This window comes from Heterocephalus glaber, unplaced genomic scaffold (assembly GCF_053883595.1).
Source record: "Heterocephalus glaber isolate CG9 unplaced genomic scaffold, H.glaber_assembly_v1.0 deba00000347, whole genome shotgun sequence".
Classification (NCBI taxonomy): domain Eukaryota; kingdom Metazoa; phylum Chordata; class Mammalia; order Rodentia; family Bathyergidae; genus Heterocephalus; species Heterocephalus glaber.
This window is the reverse complement of record NW_028258143.1, coordinates 49816254-49829898: the sequence shown is the minus strand read 5'-3', so window position 1 is coordinate 49829898 and position 13645 is coordinate 49816254. Positions and strand designations below refer to the sequence as shown.

General features: G+C 34.9%; 1 protein-coding gene across 7 annotated transcripts in view; it reads right to left on the bottom strand.

Moving 5' to 3' along the window:
- Ubr3 (ubiquitin protein ligase E3 component n-recognin 3) overlaps positions 1-13645 on the bottom strand; it is a 217801-nt gene that overhangs the window by 79038 nt on the left and 125118 nt on the right. For 5 of the 7 annotated variants that reach the window (XM_087200088.1, XM_087200084.1, XM_087200107.1 and 2 more), the window contains 3 exons: positions 8637-8770; positions 4659-4769; positions 414-626 (listed from right to left, as the gene is read on the bottom strand). In XM_087200088.1, the coding sequence (XP_087056214.1) occupies positions 414-626; positions 4659-4769; positions 8637-8770 (458 nt within the window). The remainder of the gene's footprint in view (positions 1-413; positions 627-4658; positions 4770-8636; positions 8771-13645) is intronic. The other 2 variants (XM_087200090.1, XM_087200104.1) reach the window with 1 other exon arrangement.

Sequence of the window (13645 nt, the reverse complement as noted above, 5' to 3'; positions counted from 1 at the left end):
TGCTGGGAGGTGAGGTCTGGTCAGAGAGGCAGTCATGGGAGCAAGGTCTATAAGGGTTTATCTCCTTTCCCAGCTCCTCCTTTCACTTTTTCTGCTTCCTGTTTGCCAGGCCCTGAGCAGCTCTCCTCCACCATGCCCTTCTACCATGCAACCCTGGCTGACCACACAAGGACTGAAACTTCTAAAACATGAGCCTTTAAGTTGTGGGCATCAGGTATTTTGCCCTAGCAACTAAGATATATACCTTTAATAATAGTTTCTTCTATTATTTTCATAATAAAAAACATTCAAAATCAGAAGAAACTTTTAAAAGCAATTTCTACTCAATGTATAGTGGCTCAGAGAATTTAGATATTGAAAGAAAATGAAAAGCTGAAAGCAGAGATGAATTAGCCAGGATATTTCTGCCTTACACTGATGCTTACTGGGAAAGCTCCCGGCCGTCCCTGCAGCTCCTCCACTTCCTTTATGAGATCTTTTATGCTTTTGTTATTAGGACGTTGCCAAAGGTTATTTTCCACATTGCTTCCAGGATAACAAGGAAGAACACTGTTAGCAAACTGCCTACAGAGAGGGCAGGTGAATTCTCCTTTGTCCACCGAGAAGCCCTGAAGAACCTGGTCATTCTAAAAGATGAAATAAACATACAGACACATGACGTACATATTTACAGAAAACAAAAATTACATTTCCACATTTCATAAGAACTAATGAGCCATATAAAGACATTCCTAAAATACATCATAAAGAAACAAAATCTCTCATTTAAAGACTGAAGCTTACCAGACCACTTTTCACATGATACAACTATGTAACACGTGATCTCTCCAAAGAATTGCTGAAGTATTTCACTCCGCTCTCAGGATGACACAATCAAATAATGATACGGTCAATCTGAGATGTGGATTTAAGAGTTTTTTAAAAATACAATCCACATTAAAATATGTCACTGTCCTCTTCCTCAATACCCATATTTTAATAAATCCATACAAGAAAACTAGGAAGAGACATGTTCATGTTCTTTGATGTAGGCTAGAGAGCTTTTAAAAGTATATTAAGCCTTTGAAAAAAAGTGTGATGTGTCATTTAAGGTGCTAACTGCTTAACACAAGAAAGTAACAACTGAATGCTCATTTCACTGTATCTTGCATCTCAAGAGTAACTAAAAGAACTGAATTCTTTTTTTTAAACTTTTTGTCATTAATTTTTAAAATACACATTGCAATGTATCTTCTTACCTTCAATTCTATGAACACTTAGCTTCTATGTGTCAAATGTACTGCGTAACAACATAAAGAGCTAAAGATATTTTCTCTTCTTAAGGTATTCAAAAATTTTAAAATAAAATTAAACAAATAAAATATAGTGTGATAAATGCAACAAAGAAGGCATACCAGAAAAGAGGGTTGGGAGTTAAGTTTTTAAGGTACATAAGAGTGCACTAGAAGGTTGAAGGAAAGGTCCTCATCACAGAATGATATTCTGCAATAGGTTCGCTTATAGTCTTAAAGGCAAAGAATGCTGGGTCCTATTGCTTGCTGAATTGAAGTCAAGCTTTTTCCTAAGGTTTCCCCAGAAGCCCTCTCATCTCCTTCCATATGCCTCACACCTCAGTATCCTCAACTCCAGCACTAGCTTCAGATTATTACTCCTCCATTCTCTTGTCTGTGTCCTAAGTCATTTAGTAATACTGTATTTTCCCTTCCATTTCATTGTCACCACACTCATCATTCAAGATTTTGGTATCTAGATCAAGTTTCCTCATCATTCCAAGTCCTGTCATCCTCCTATGCAATTCCATAGTATATAAGCACAGCTGATCTTACACCTAGCCCCTCAACTCCTTCCCTCATCAGCTCCTATAGCTTTGACCTCCACAGTGCTCTAGGCACCTATAACCATGACTACAGCCTTGTCCTGTAATAACTCAAAATTGTCCACATGTGAAATATTCAATTCAAACATTTTACATCCTGACTACCAACTCCTACCCCTTATTCCCTTCTTTTTCTAGTTTTTCAGGACTGTTCTTTCCTGCCTACATACTGTGATCTGTCACTTCAAATACTCTTGGCAGTATTTCCCACTCCCTTCCATATATCCTTCTATCATTCTAACAAAACCTTTACAAAAATTAATTTAAGTTATACCTTCTTCAATTTTGCACACAAACTAAGTGCTGTTAGATAAAAATAAAGTATTTCTTTCTACAAACTATTTCCAACTTCAACTGAGCCTTAAATATTGTTTAGCAGCCTTTTTTCAACATCCTGGGAACATCTCTCTCACCAAAATCCAAAGCACTTCTTCACTTGTCAAGTCTCTTAACTTCCCCCACACCGCTCCATTTACTTAAGAACATAAGGTACATTTTCTACCTCAGAGAGACAGTCATGGCAGTCCTTCAGCTTCTTCCTATCTCCTACCACAAGTACACAATTAATAAACGCCATCAGTTCTTCTGCCCACTTTATTTTTTCTACTCCCTTTGCTAAGCTTTAACTAGTCACCCAACCACAATGTGGTATGATCTAAAATGTCTAACATTTAATGTGAGACTGTTATAAAATAAAAATAATCCAGTGGTCACCATCAACTCCCATTTTGATTCCTGCCTTCCCCTCATGCTCTATATAAAAATCCCTCACCCATCCAGAAGACTATTTCCTAAACATATTTCAGATCTATAACCTCCACTCCATTTCCACTGCTATAACTAAGTCCAAGCCACCATCCTCTCCTACTTCCTAAATGATATTACCACATTCTACCTTAGTCCTCCAGAATCCCCTCTCTATACAACAGTCACAGTGATCTTTCTGGACACTTTAAATTTCTACTTAGCTTTTAATAGCTTTCTCTAAAATATCTATACAAAGTCCAAATTCTTCACAAAAAGCATAGGCGGTTTACAAACTGGCCCCAGTTACTTTTCCAGGCCCATTTCTCATCTCTCAAATATGTTACTTCATCAAATGTTCAGGCATCTAGCAGATGTTCCATTAAGACCCTATTATGAAGGGTCTTAATATTATAAATTATTATATTATAAATATTATGAAGGCCTCATAATATTTAGCACATACAATGCAACTGTTTGTCTACAAAATACAAAATAAACCCTTTGAGGAAAAAAATTTGTGTCTTATTCACTTTTGTATTCCCAGTATTATTATCAAGAACTCTGTGGACACTAAAAAAATATTTGAATAATTGAACATAGGCTTATAAGAATGCATAACACACATGAGAAACTACTAGTTAGCTTATTAATGTTGAATTGATAAAAAGTTAAAGCAACAAGCAAGCCCAGATCATATAGTACCTGAATGCCACTGAGAGAAAAGTGAAATTTATCCTATTGGAAAGCAAGCAAAGAATTTTTAAGCCAATGACACATGTCATCACATTTACATTTTAGAAAGATTGATGTAGAGAATAAATTAGACTTGAAGTAAAGAAATTAGCAAGAAAGCAACTAAAATCACCAACATGAAAAATGAAAGCATACACTCAAAATTACCAGTGAGAATAATAAAGAATATAGTCAAGTGAGATTCAGAAGTTAGAACCAACAGAATATTGGTTAGCGACTGAACATAAGAAGTTAAGATTAGAAAGGAAAAAAGATAAATGTTTCCAAGTTAGGAACCTAGGAATACAGTGGACCTGCTATTACAGTACATGTTTTTACAAAGTTGGTCCAAGAGAAAGAGAAGACTTCAGTCACAGGGGTATGCAAGATCAAGAGAAAGACTCTGACTGGATAGGCTTGATCATCTTTATGAGCTGAGAAGGGATAGAAAAGACAGCAAAATAAGATATAGAAGAAAAAGAGGTTACATATTGATAGATCAAAACCCCTGAAATGCTGAGGCGAAAGAAATCCTAGAGCACAGACAGAAAAGTTATTCATAAACAGTCTTCCAAGAGTAGAAAAGAAAAGGATGAATTGGGATACAAGGTAATTTATTGGAGAATTAAAAAAAAAAAACAAGGTAGTAAGCTAAGAGAGTGTAAGACAAAGAAACACTTTTCCTGGTGACATAAGAAAAGAAAAAATCTGACAAAAGGGATCTTGGAGTTTAGGGAAAGAGTTTGGGATGGGGAAGGCAAAGGTTTGGAATAGCTGCTGAGAAGAACAACAGAATAAACTCATAAGACACAGGTAAATGAATTAATAAGTATATTTATATTCCATGACCCTAGTGCAAGCCATGACTATAGGAAATCACAAGTCTGTGATAACAATTCACTTAGTTTTATGATTTCTTTAGTGGCCCAGCTAACTGGGTCTAAAACTGAAGGAAGCACATTAAATGGTAGGTAGTAAAGGGAGAACAGGCATAATACAAGAAAAGCTTGAAAGGAGCTAACACACTAGGAAAAATGCAAAAGGGTTAAAAAAAATACTAATGAGAAGGAAGATAACAGAATTTGAGGAATCATCATATAATAAGGTAATAATACAGTAGGATATCAAAGCTAAGTATTTCAGAGCCAGAGTAGCAAAGTCTAAGTTACAGCCATGGAAGTCAGGTGCTCAAGTGAGTTACAAAATGAAAATCTTTCAAAGAAGTAGAATTGAGATGTATATGTTATAAAAAGATTTAATACCTGGGAAAATATATCTTTAAAAATTTTTCCACTCAACTTACCCGTAATGATTCCATGTAAGATTTATGACAATCTATATGCAAGGTATGGCCACAGGTTTGTACATAAACACCTCCTTCCCAGCCAATTGATACTGCCAAAAGACAAGAACTCTTTAAAAAAAAAAAAAAAAAAGACAAAAGACAATTAATTTTAAAGAAGTATAAACATATTTAAATATATTCCCATGATTTCATGTTGTTATACTAATGTGGTATCTGTAGGATTGACATAGAAATTAAACCTGACTACATAACCTTAAGGCAGTATCTTTAAAATTAGAACACTGCTGGCCGGGGATTTAGCTCAGTGGTTCCGGCGCCTGCCTTGCAAGTGGAAGATCCCGAGTTCGATCCCCGGTATCAAAAAAAAAAAAAAAAATTAGAACACTTAAGTTTTAGTTCCCAAGTATCTATGCATATAATGAAAGAGAATAATTATGAACTAGCCGTTCTCCACCTCATAAAGAACAATTTATATATTATACAATAGGTTATTATTATTTTATATGTTTTGTTGGGTACTTGATCTCTCAGTGACATCTGACATCAACAATTTCCTTTCTAAAATGTCTACTTCTCTGTGACTCCCATAATGTTACCCTCTCTTGGTTTTCTTACTCTCTTTTTCTTGGCCTCCTTCCAAGACTCTTCTGTCTTCACCTGTCCCTTCAAAGTTTATACTCCTCAGGTCTTAATCTCTGTACTACTCTTTTCTCATTAGAACTATTCTCCTAAAGAATTTAATTAGTAATTTCAACTACCCTACAAGCCTGGTTATCTTGCCTAAGTGGTTGCTACAATTACTCAGCTGCCACCAGGAGTCTCCTTTCATGTCCCTCAAACAACATAAAAATCAATGTCAAAAACTTGTCATCTTCTCCATGAATCTTTCTCTTGCTTTAAAAATATCACAATTTAGTCACCATATCAGAGAGCTAAGAGTCATTCTACATCAACCCGTCCCTTCAAACCACAATATAAATTTCCAAACTCCCTCTCAACCTATAAAAAAGCTTAAGACTTTTCAAGTTCATTCTTGGAATTTTTATCACATGCCTGTCAAAGAGCATGTGGGCATGAATGTGCATTTACCCTCTAGAGTCTGTAACACATAGATGAACAGGCCCCAAACCAGTAAGAAGCACAAGGTCTAAAATAAGTGACAGCATATAGTGAAAGATTTGACAGTGATCAAATAAGCATGTTCTTACATGCATAAAAACTGAATGTTTACATTTTATTTTTATATTGGGGAAATTTATACATTATTACATAAGATGACAAAATGTTCTATAAATGATGGTGAAAGAAGTTCCAATATTAAATCAAGACTTCATGAATATCTGAAAGTTGAAAATATTACACAGCACAAAAATGCCTGCTCAGTCAATTTAAAGATGTGCAGCAGCATAAATTAAATACTCACAGCAGGTGAGCAAGCTTCTAACATTACAAACCAGAAAAACAACAGGAGGCCTGCTCATCTCTGTTTTACATTTTGGAGCTGCTTGAAATAGAAGCAGATTTGGGTGTTAGATCATTTTAGAATGGTTGGTATCCAGTTAATAAGCAAGCTGCTGTCATTGTACTATAAAAAGGTAATGAATCTTTATTTTTAACAAAAGTAGTTAGATTTTTAAAACTGAAAATATTGATCACTTTCTATACAACTGATAGATATCTCATTTGAGGTTGTTGGAGTTAAAAATGCAGAAACATATCCACTAAAAAGAGGCTAATATTTTAGAGAGCTTTCAACTACATGTCTGCAAACAACTGTGTTGAGTGCTTATCAAACTGAATCTTCACAACTTCAATATTTACTAAAATTTTTTATAGTACATGATGTTACCCATTTTCAAAAGAAAATGAAATTTTCACCAAAACCATGAAGTTGTAAATGGTAGTGCCCAAGATAAAATCCAAGTCTACCTGATTCCAAAGCTCAGTTCCTTCCCTCTACAGTGTCACACCTCCCCAAAAATTCCAGTTTCTAGTGAATGTGCTGTCTTACATAACTAAAATTTTACTTGTGAACTCTGTAAAATGCATGCAGTCTAATTCTATAACAGCATAGTCCCACAAACAGCAATTCTTTTGCTCTACACAGCCTGTTCTAGCTATGCCTAGAGTAATTCAGTAAAAAAATCCAGGAAAGGGCCGGGGATTTAGCTCAGTGGTTTCCCCACCTGCTGTGCAAGCGCAAGGTCCTGAGTTTGATCCCTGGTACCCAAAAAAAAAAAAAACTAATAGAAATACAACACAATCCAGTCCAGTTCAGAGTTCAGGTTAGAACCTTTTTATTTAAAACAAAACAATCTTTTCTTCTAGAAATGGATGACTACCCTCAGTTGGAAGGAAGAAACATGTAACTTTTTCTCTCCTACATTAGATCTCCCCTTCCCTCACAATTACTACACACTTAGCTCTGGATTATATTGTGATTGAATCAAAAAATATGTCTGGATTTAACTTTCACCTTTACTCATTTACTTTAAAGTGATTCAAAATGATAAAATTAAAACCAGAATTAAGACCAAAAAATGAAATCTAAATAAAATGGCAGCAAAAGTATGCAGTTGATTAATTTAGCATAATGTCATGATTTCTTTGTAAAGAAAACGCTGCTTTTAGAAAGTAACTACAATTTCCTCTTAAAGTTGTGAAAATATATGGAAGCACGGTCAACATTATATAACCCATTATATAACCCAAGTAATCTTATAAAGCCTAATCTGAGTCCTTCCAAATAGATTTCTGTACCTTGAAAATAAAAACATCACTTTACACTTCTACTGGCCTATAATGCACCCAAAGTGATCTAAAGTGATTCTAATATTGTGGGTTCTGCAAGAAAGATCACTTCTAAATCCTTTACAGATGAGAAAACTGACTCTCAAAATGTTTAAGGGATTTGGCCAAGCTCACACACCTCAGAAACAGCAGAATCAGAATCTACCCCCGTTTCTTCTGGCCTACAACTCTTTATTCTGCACAACATCTCCCTAACTAGAACCGCCAAAAACCTTTTCCTCAGTCCAAGTTTTATGGAATAGACTTTACTCTGGCTGTTATCATCTTTACGTCAGTTACTGTTTATTAAGAATTCTACCTTCCACCTACCTTAGTAGTTTCTTCCATATAGCAGAATTATAAGCAAGAAAGACGTTCTATTTAAAAATCTTTCAAGACAGTCATTTCATATAATTCAGTAAAAGTAATGCTTTTCTATATTTTAAGCTCTTGTGTTGTTTACTTAATTCAAGATACAGTACATTCAAAAAAACTACAACAGAGGGAAAGAAACTCCATTTGATAATCCACTCAATGAAATGCAAAACTGATATCAAAATTTTAAAAAAGAAATTAACAATGCTACTATATTACATAAAACTTATTCTCAAGCCTTGAGACACTTCTGAGTAACAGATCTTTTAGATGCAAAAAGCTGAAAAAAAATCTAGGTACCAAGTTTACAAGAAGTCACAGATGACAGGAATCAAATCCAATCCTCCTTTACATTTTAAAAGTACCATAATAAATTTTTATTGCGTATCTTGAAATAAAAAGGCAAAATTTTTCCTAAAATATTTGTGCTATATCTAAAGGATTTTAGAGTTAATGTTTATTATTCCACTGAACTGAATTATATATACTTCACAATAAACATATAAAACAAATATATATTTATTACTTGAAATTTTTAACAAATTTCCATTTCATTATCATCAACATACTAATGTTTTCTAGTAAGCTTCCAGATTTTAACTCAGAATAACATTCTGTTAAAAGAAAAAAATATAAAATAAAACTCTGGAGGAAAATAACCATCAACTTTGCAGTCAAAAATACTATTCAAGCCGGTGATTTTGCTCAGTGGCAAAATCAGGCTTGCCTGCCTGGCAAGCGCAATGTCCTGAGTTCGATCTCCAGTACCAAAAGAAAAAAAAAATACTACTCAATAAGAAGAGTACTTACATCCTTAAAGTAACGCTGTAATAACGAAAGCCTCACGTCATGCACTGCTGCACATGTGTCCCAAGGGTAAATCTGCTCTTCTTCAGTGATTGGCAACTTTTTTGGCTCAACATTATCACGGCACTGCCCTAAAACTGCATTAGCAACAGAGATAAAAGCTCATTAAATAACTAACACCAAGACCAGATTGACCAAGAAAAGTCAGGTTATGTACCACAAATTACACTAAATTTTCCACTTTTCAAATATTTTTAAAAGATCTTTTAAAAAAGAGTGGCATAGGGCTGGGGATTTAGCTCAGTAGTTCTGGCGCCTGCCTCACAAGTGCAAGGTCCTGAGTTCGATCCCCAGTACCAAAAAAAAAAAAAAAAAAAAGAGTGGCATTTTAGTTTTCTTCTACAGAACAAATAAAGCTCCAAATATGTCAATATTTACTTTTAAAATAACACTAAAATATGAGTTTGAACTCATGATGGGTGGACAGGTGTATGGTTTCCTAAGTCTGTCCACAGAAAAAAGCCTGGAAGGTATGACTTTATCATATCAACAAACTTCATTCCTAAATATACTATTTCTCACAAAAATGAAACAGAGATTCTTAGAAAGCAAGCTGTGTAGAGGGTTGGGGAAAAGCATGAGATGAGCCTAGAACTGTGTATGATAAAGAACAAGGAAGTGTTCAAACACTGAAGGGACAGTTTCATGAGGACATGAAGGGGTTCAGAAAGGCCAAATGTGAGAAAATTGAGAATAAAAAAAAATTATGATAACTGATAACACATTCATTAATTCAAGTAAGAAACATCAAGCTAAAAGGTAAAAGGATAAACAGGTAGAGTGTCAATGTATCATTCCATGGATTACCTACCACCTTAACCAAGGGATCAAACCTGGTTGGTATCAACAAGAAGGTGACAAATGGACACTATGAACCTAATATGTTTTTGTTTTTGTTTTGGTACCGGGGATCGAACTCCGGTCCTTGCGCTTGCACAGCAGGCGGTGAAACCACTGAGCTAAATCCCCAGCCCTTAACTATGAACCTAATATGATACCTGGGAACAAATATCCCCTATGTAATTACTTGCTAAAAATATCTAAATTGAATCTAATAAGAAAATAATCACACAAATGCAGATGCTAAGACATTCTATGGACAACCAACCTGGACTATGAAACTTTTAAAAGGGAGCTAGAGATGACAACTAAAAAAAAAAAAAAGATCTTTTCTGGAGTCCTGAATCAAAAACAAAAATATCTGCTATAGAAAGTATGACATGTAGAAGACCCCAAGAACTCCACCAAAAGTCTTCTAGACTTAATAACCAAATTCAGTAGAGTAGCTGGATACAAGGTCAACACACAAAAATCAATAGCTTTCCTCTGCACGAATGACAGACTCACTGAGAGAGAAATAGGGCAAATAAATCCTTTCACAATAGCATCCAAAAAACTGAAATACCTAGGAATCAACCTAATGAAAGAAATCAAAGACTGCTTCTCTGAAAACTATAGCACTCTGAAAAGAGAGATTGAAGATGATATCAGAAAATGGAAAGACATTCCTTGCTCCTAGGTAGGAAGGATCAATATAGTGAAAATGGCCATACTTCCAAAACTGCTATAGATTCGATGGAATCCCAATTGAAATCCCAGCAGCATACTTCATAGACCTCGAGAAAACAATCCAAAAATTCATTTGGAAAAAGAAGAGACCCAGAATAGCAAAAGCAATTCTAGGTAACAGAGACATGGCAGAGGGTATCACAACCTCCAACTTGAAACTATACTACAAAGCCACCGTAATAAAAACAGCATGGTACTGGCAAAGAAATAGACCTGAGGACCAGTGGAACAGATTAGAAGATGCCTAAACAACTCCAGACACACTCAGTCACCTCGTGTTTGATAAAGAAGCCAAACACCCTCACTGAAGGAAAGATAGCCTCTTTAATAAATGGTGCTAGAAAAACTGGGTTTCAAGTTGCCAAAGATTAAAACTAGACCTATACCTCTCACTATGCACTAAACTAAAATCAAAATGGATTAAAGATCTAAATATTAAAATAGAAACTCTGAACCAGTTAGAACAGAGGTTAGGTAGAACTCTTGAAGACATCGGTGTAGGAAAAGATTTTATGAACAAAACCTCAGTTGCCCATGAACTAGCACAAGCAATCAACAAGTGGGATCTCTTCTTATTAAAAAGCTTCTGCATAGCAAGAGAAACCACCAACAGTGCGAAGAGACAATCCACAATGTGGGAAAAAATCTTCACCTGCTTTTCCTCAGACAAAGGTCTACTATCTCGAATCTATGAAGAACTTAAAAAGATCAGACCTCCCAAATTTAAAGACCCAATCCAAAAATGGGCATCTGAAATGAACAGACATTTCTCACACAAAGAAGTAGAAATAGCAAATAAACACATGAAAAAATGTTCAACATCACTGGTCCTTCAAGAGATGCAAATGAAAACAATGCTGAAATTCCACCTCATTCCAGAAAGAATGGCTGCTATCATGAAATCAACTAATAACAAATTCTGGCAGGGCTGTGGGGAAAGAGGAACCCTGCTCCACTGCTGGTGGGAGTGCAGATGGGCGCAACCATTGTGGAAATCAGTATGGAGATACCTCAAAGAACTAGGACTGGAAGTCCCATTTGACCCTGCTATTCCCCTGCTGGGGATCTTCCCCAAAGAATTAAAAGAATCATACCACAGTGATATATGTGTACCCATGTTCATAGCAGCATAATTTGTAATAGCTAAAACTTGGAAGCAGCCCAAATGCCCATCAACTGGAGACTGGATAAAGAAAATGTGATTTTTTCTTATAAAATGGAGTATTACTCAGCCATAAAAAATGAGAAATTAGAGACATTTATAGCTAAATGGATGCACATTGAAGTGATACTCTTAAATGAAATAAACAGGACATATATGTGTAAATACCAAATAGTTTCTCTAGTGTGAGAAACTGAAAGTGTAAATAAGGACTCAAAGGTATAACAGATAAGGTGAAATAGGAAGAAAAGGGGCAAAGGGGAAGGGGAAGTAGGAGGGGTAGGGGAAAGGAAAGAAGGGAATGGAATTAATATGAGAAAACGGAAACAAAGTCTTTGTAAATAGGGAGGGATGGAGGGGTTGAAGGGAGGGCAGGGGAAGGGGGAAAAATAAGAACCAAGAGAGATTATGTAAAGGTGCAAATTTCCAATGATGAATGTCATTATATTATATACCTAAATTATACCAATAAAATTTTTTTTAAAAAGAAGAAGAAAAAAAGGAAAGTATGACATGCTCTCTCCACAAAGAAATGCCAAGTAGGTCAGATGATAGGTATATTAGCTTGACTTACTCATTCTACAATGTATACATATATCAAAACATAATGTATTCCATATACACATATAGTTATTACTTGTCAAATAAATAAATAAGAAATACATACAAAATACAATTTGGACAACTGGGAAAATTTGAAAACAGAATATTAGATGTTATTAAATGCATTAAGTATGATAATGGCACTTTGGTGATGTGAAAGAATATCCTTAGTCTTACAAGATACGTACATTCTGAAATATTTAAATATAAAATATTATGATGATGACAATATTCTTCTGAGTGTGTGTGTGTGTGTGTGTGTGTGTAGCTGAGAGCACAAAAGAAAATTAAATGGTAACACAGCAACAACCAGTGATTGCAGGTGCAAGGTATTCAACATTTCTATACACAAAACTTCAAAATGAAAAATTGGGAAAAGAAGTATAGGGCAAAATACGCCATCAGTTTTGACAGTTTGTATGTTTCTAATAAATCATTTCATTTAGGTCATATAATTCTTAGCATAAAATTGTTCATAGTATTCTCCTCTAATTCATTCTATTTCTGTGAAGTCTACAATAAAGTCCCCAGAGTTTGAGTTTTGATTTTAATTATTTGTATCTTTTTTTCTTGTCAGTCTAGCTAAAGCTTTGTCATTTTTGTTTATATTTTCAAGGAACTGACTTCTGGTTTTGCCAATCCTCTCTATTTTGTTTACCTCAGCTCTAATCATTACTATTTATTTCCCCCTTGGAGCTTTAAGATTCCCCTTCTTTTTTCTAGTTTCTTAAAGGGTAAAATTAGGTTACTGATTTGGGATCGTTTTTAATGTAAACATTTATAGCTACCAATTTCCTGGGTTTTTGTTTTGGTATGTTATGTTTTCATTTTCATTTATGGCCAACTATTTTTCTCACTTATCATTTCATCTCTGAATCAATGGTTATTTTAAAGTACACAAGGTCCCCTGCCTTCCACAGGTTATGGTTATTAATCCCAGGTACTTGGGAAGCTGAGGCAAGAGAATAACAAGTTCAAGTCCAACCTGGGTTAACCTGGCATGACCTTGTCTCAAAATAATGTTAAAAATTTAAAAGGACTATGGATGTGGCTCGGTGGTGGGGCATGCTTACCTACCATGTACAGGGCCCTGGGTTTAATTCCCAAAAACAAAACAAACAACCAAGAAGAGTATATGGGGTCGTTTGTCTGCATACTCAATTGAACCTAGGCCCTTGCATATCCTAGGCAAGCATTCTTACCACTAAGCTATATCCTGAGGGTTCTCCTACTCCAACTTTATTTATTTATTTATTTATTTGTTTGTTTATTTATTTATTTATTTTTGAGACAGGGTCTCACTAAGTTGCCCAGGCTGGCCTTGAATTTGCAATCTTCCTGCCTCAGTCTCCCAAAATGCTGAGATTACAGGCACGTGTCACCATACCCACTTAAGTATGTTGTTTAATTTCCACATACTTGTAAATTTTCCCAGTTTTCCATCTGTTCTTGATTTCTTTTATTCTACTATAATCAGAAAAGATTCTTTGAATTATTTTAATCTTTTAAAATTATTCAGACTTGTTTTGATAGTCTATCTTAATGAATGATCTATGTGCAATTGAGAAAAAACGTATACGCCACTGTTTCTCAGTGGAATATTCTACATGAATCTTTT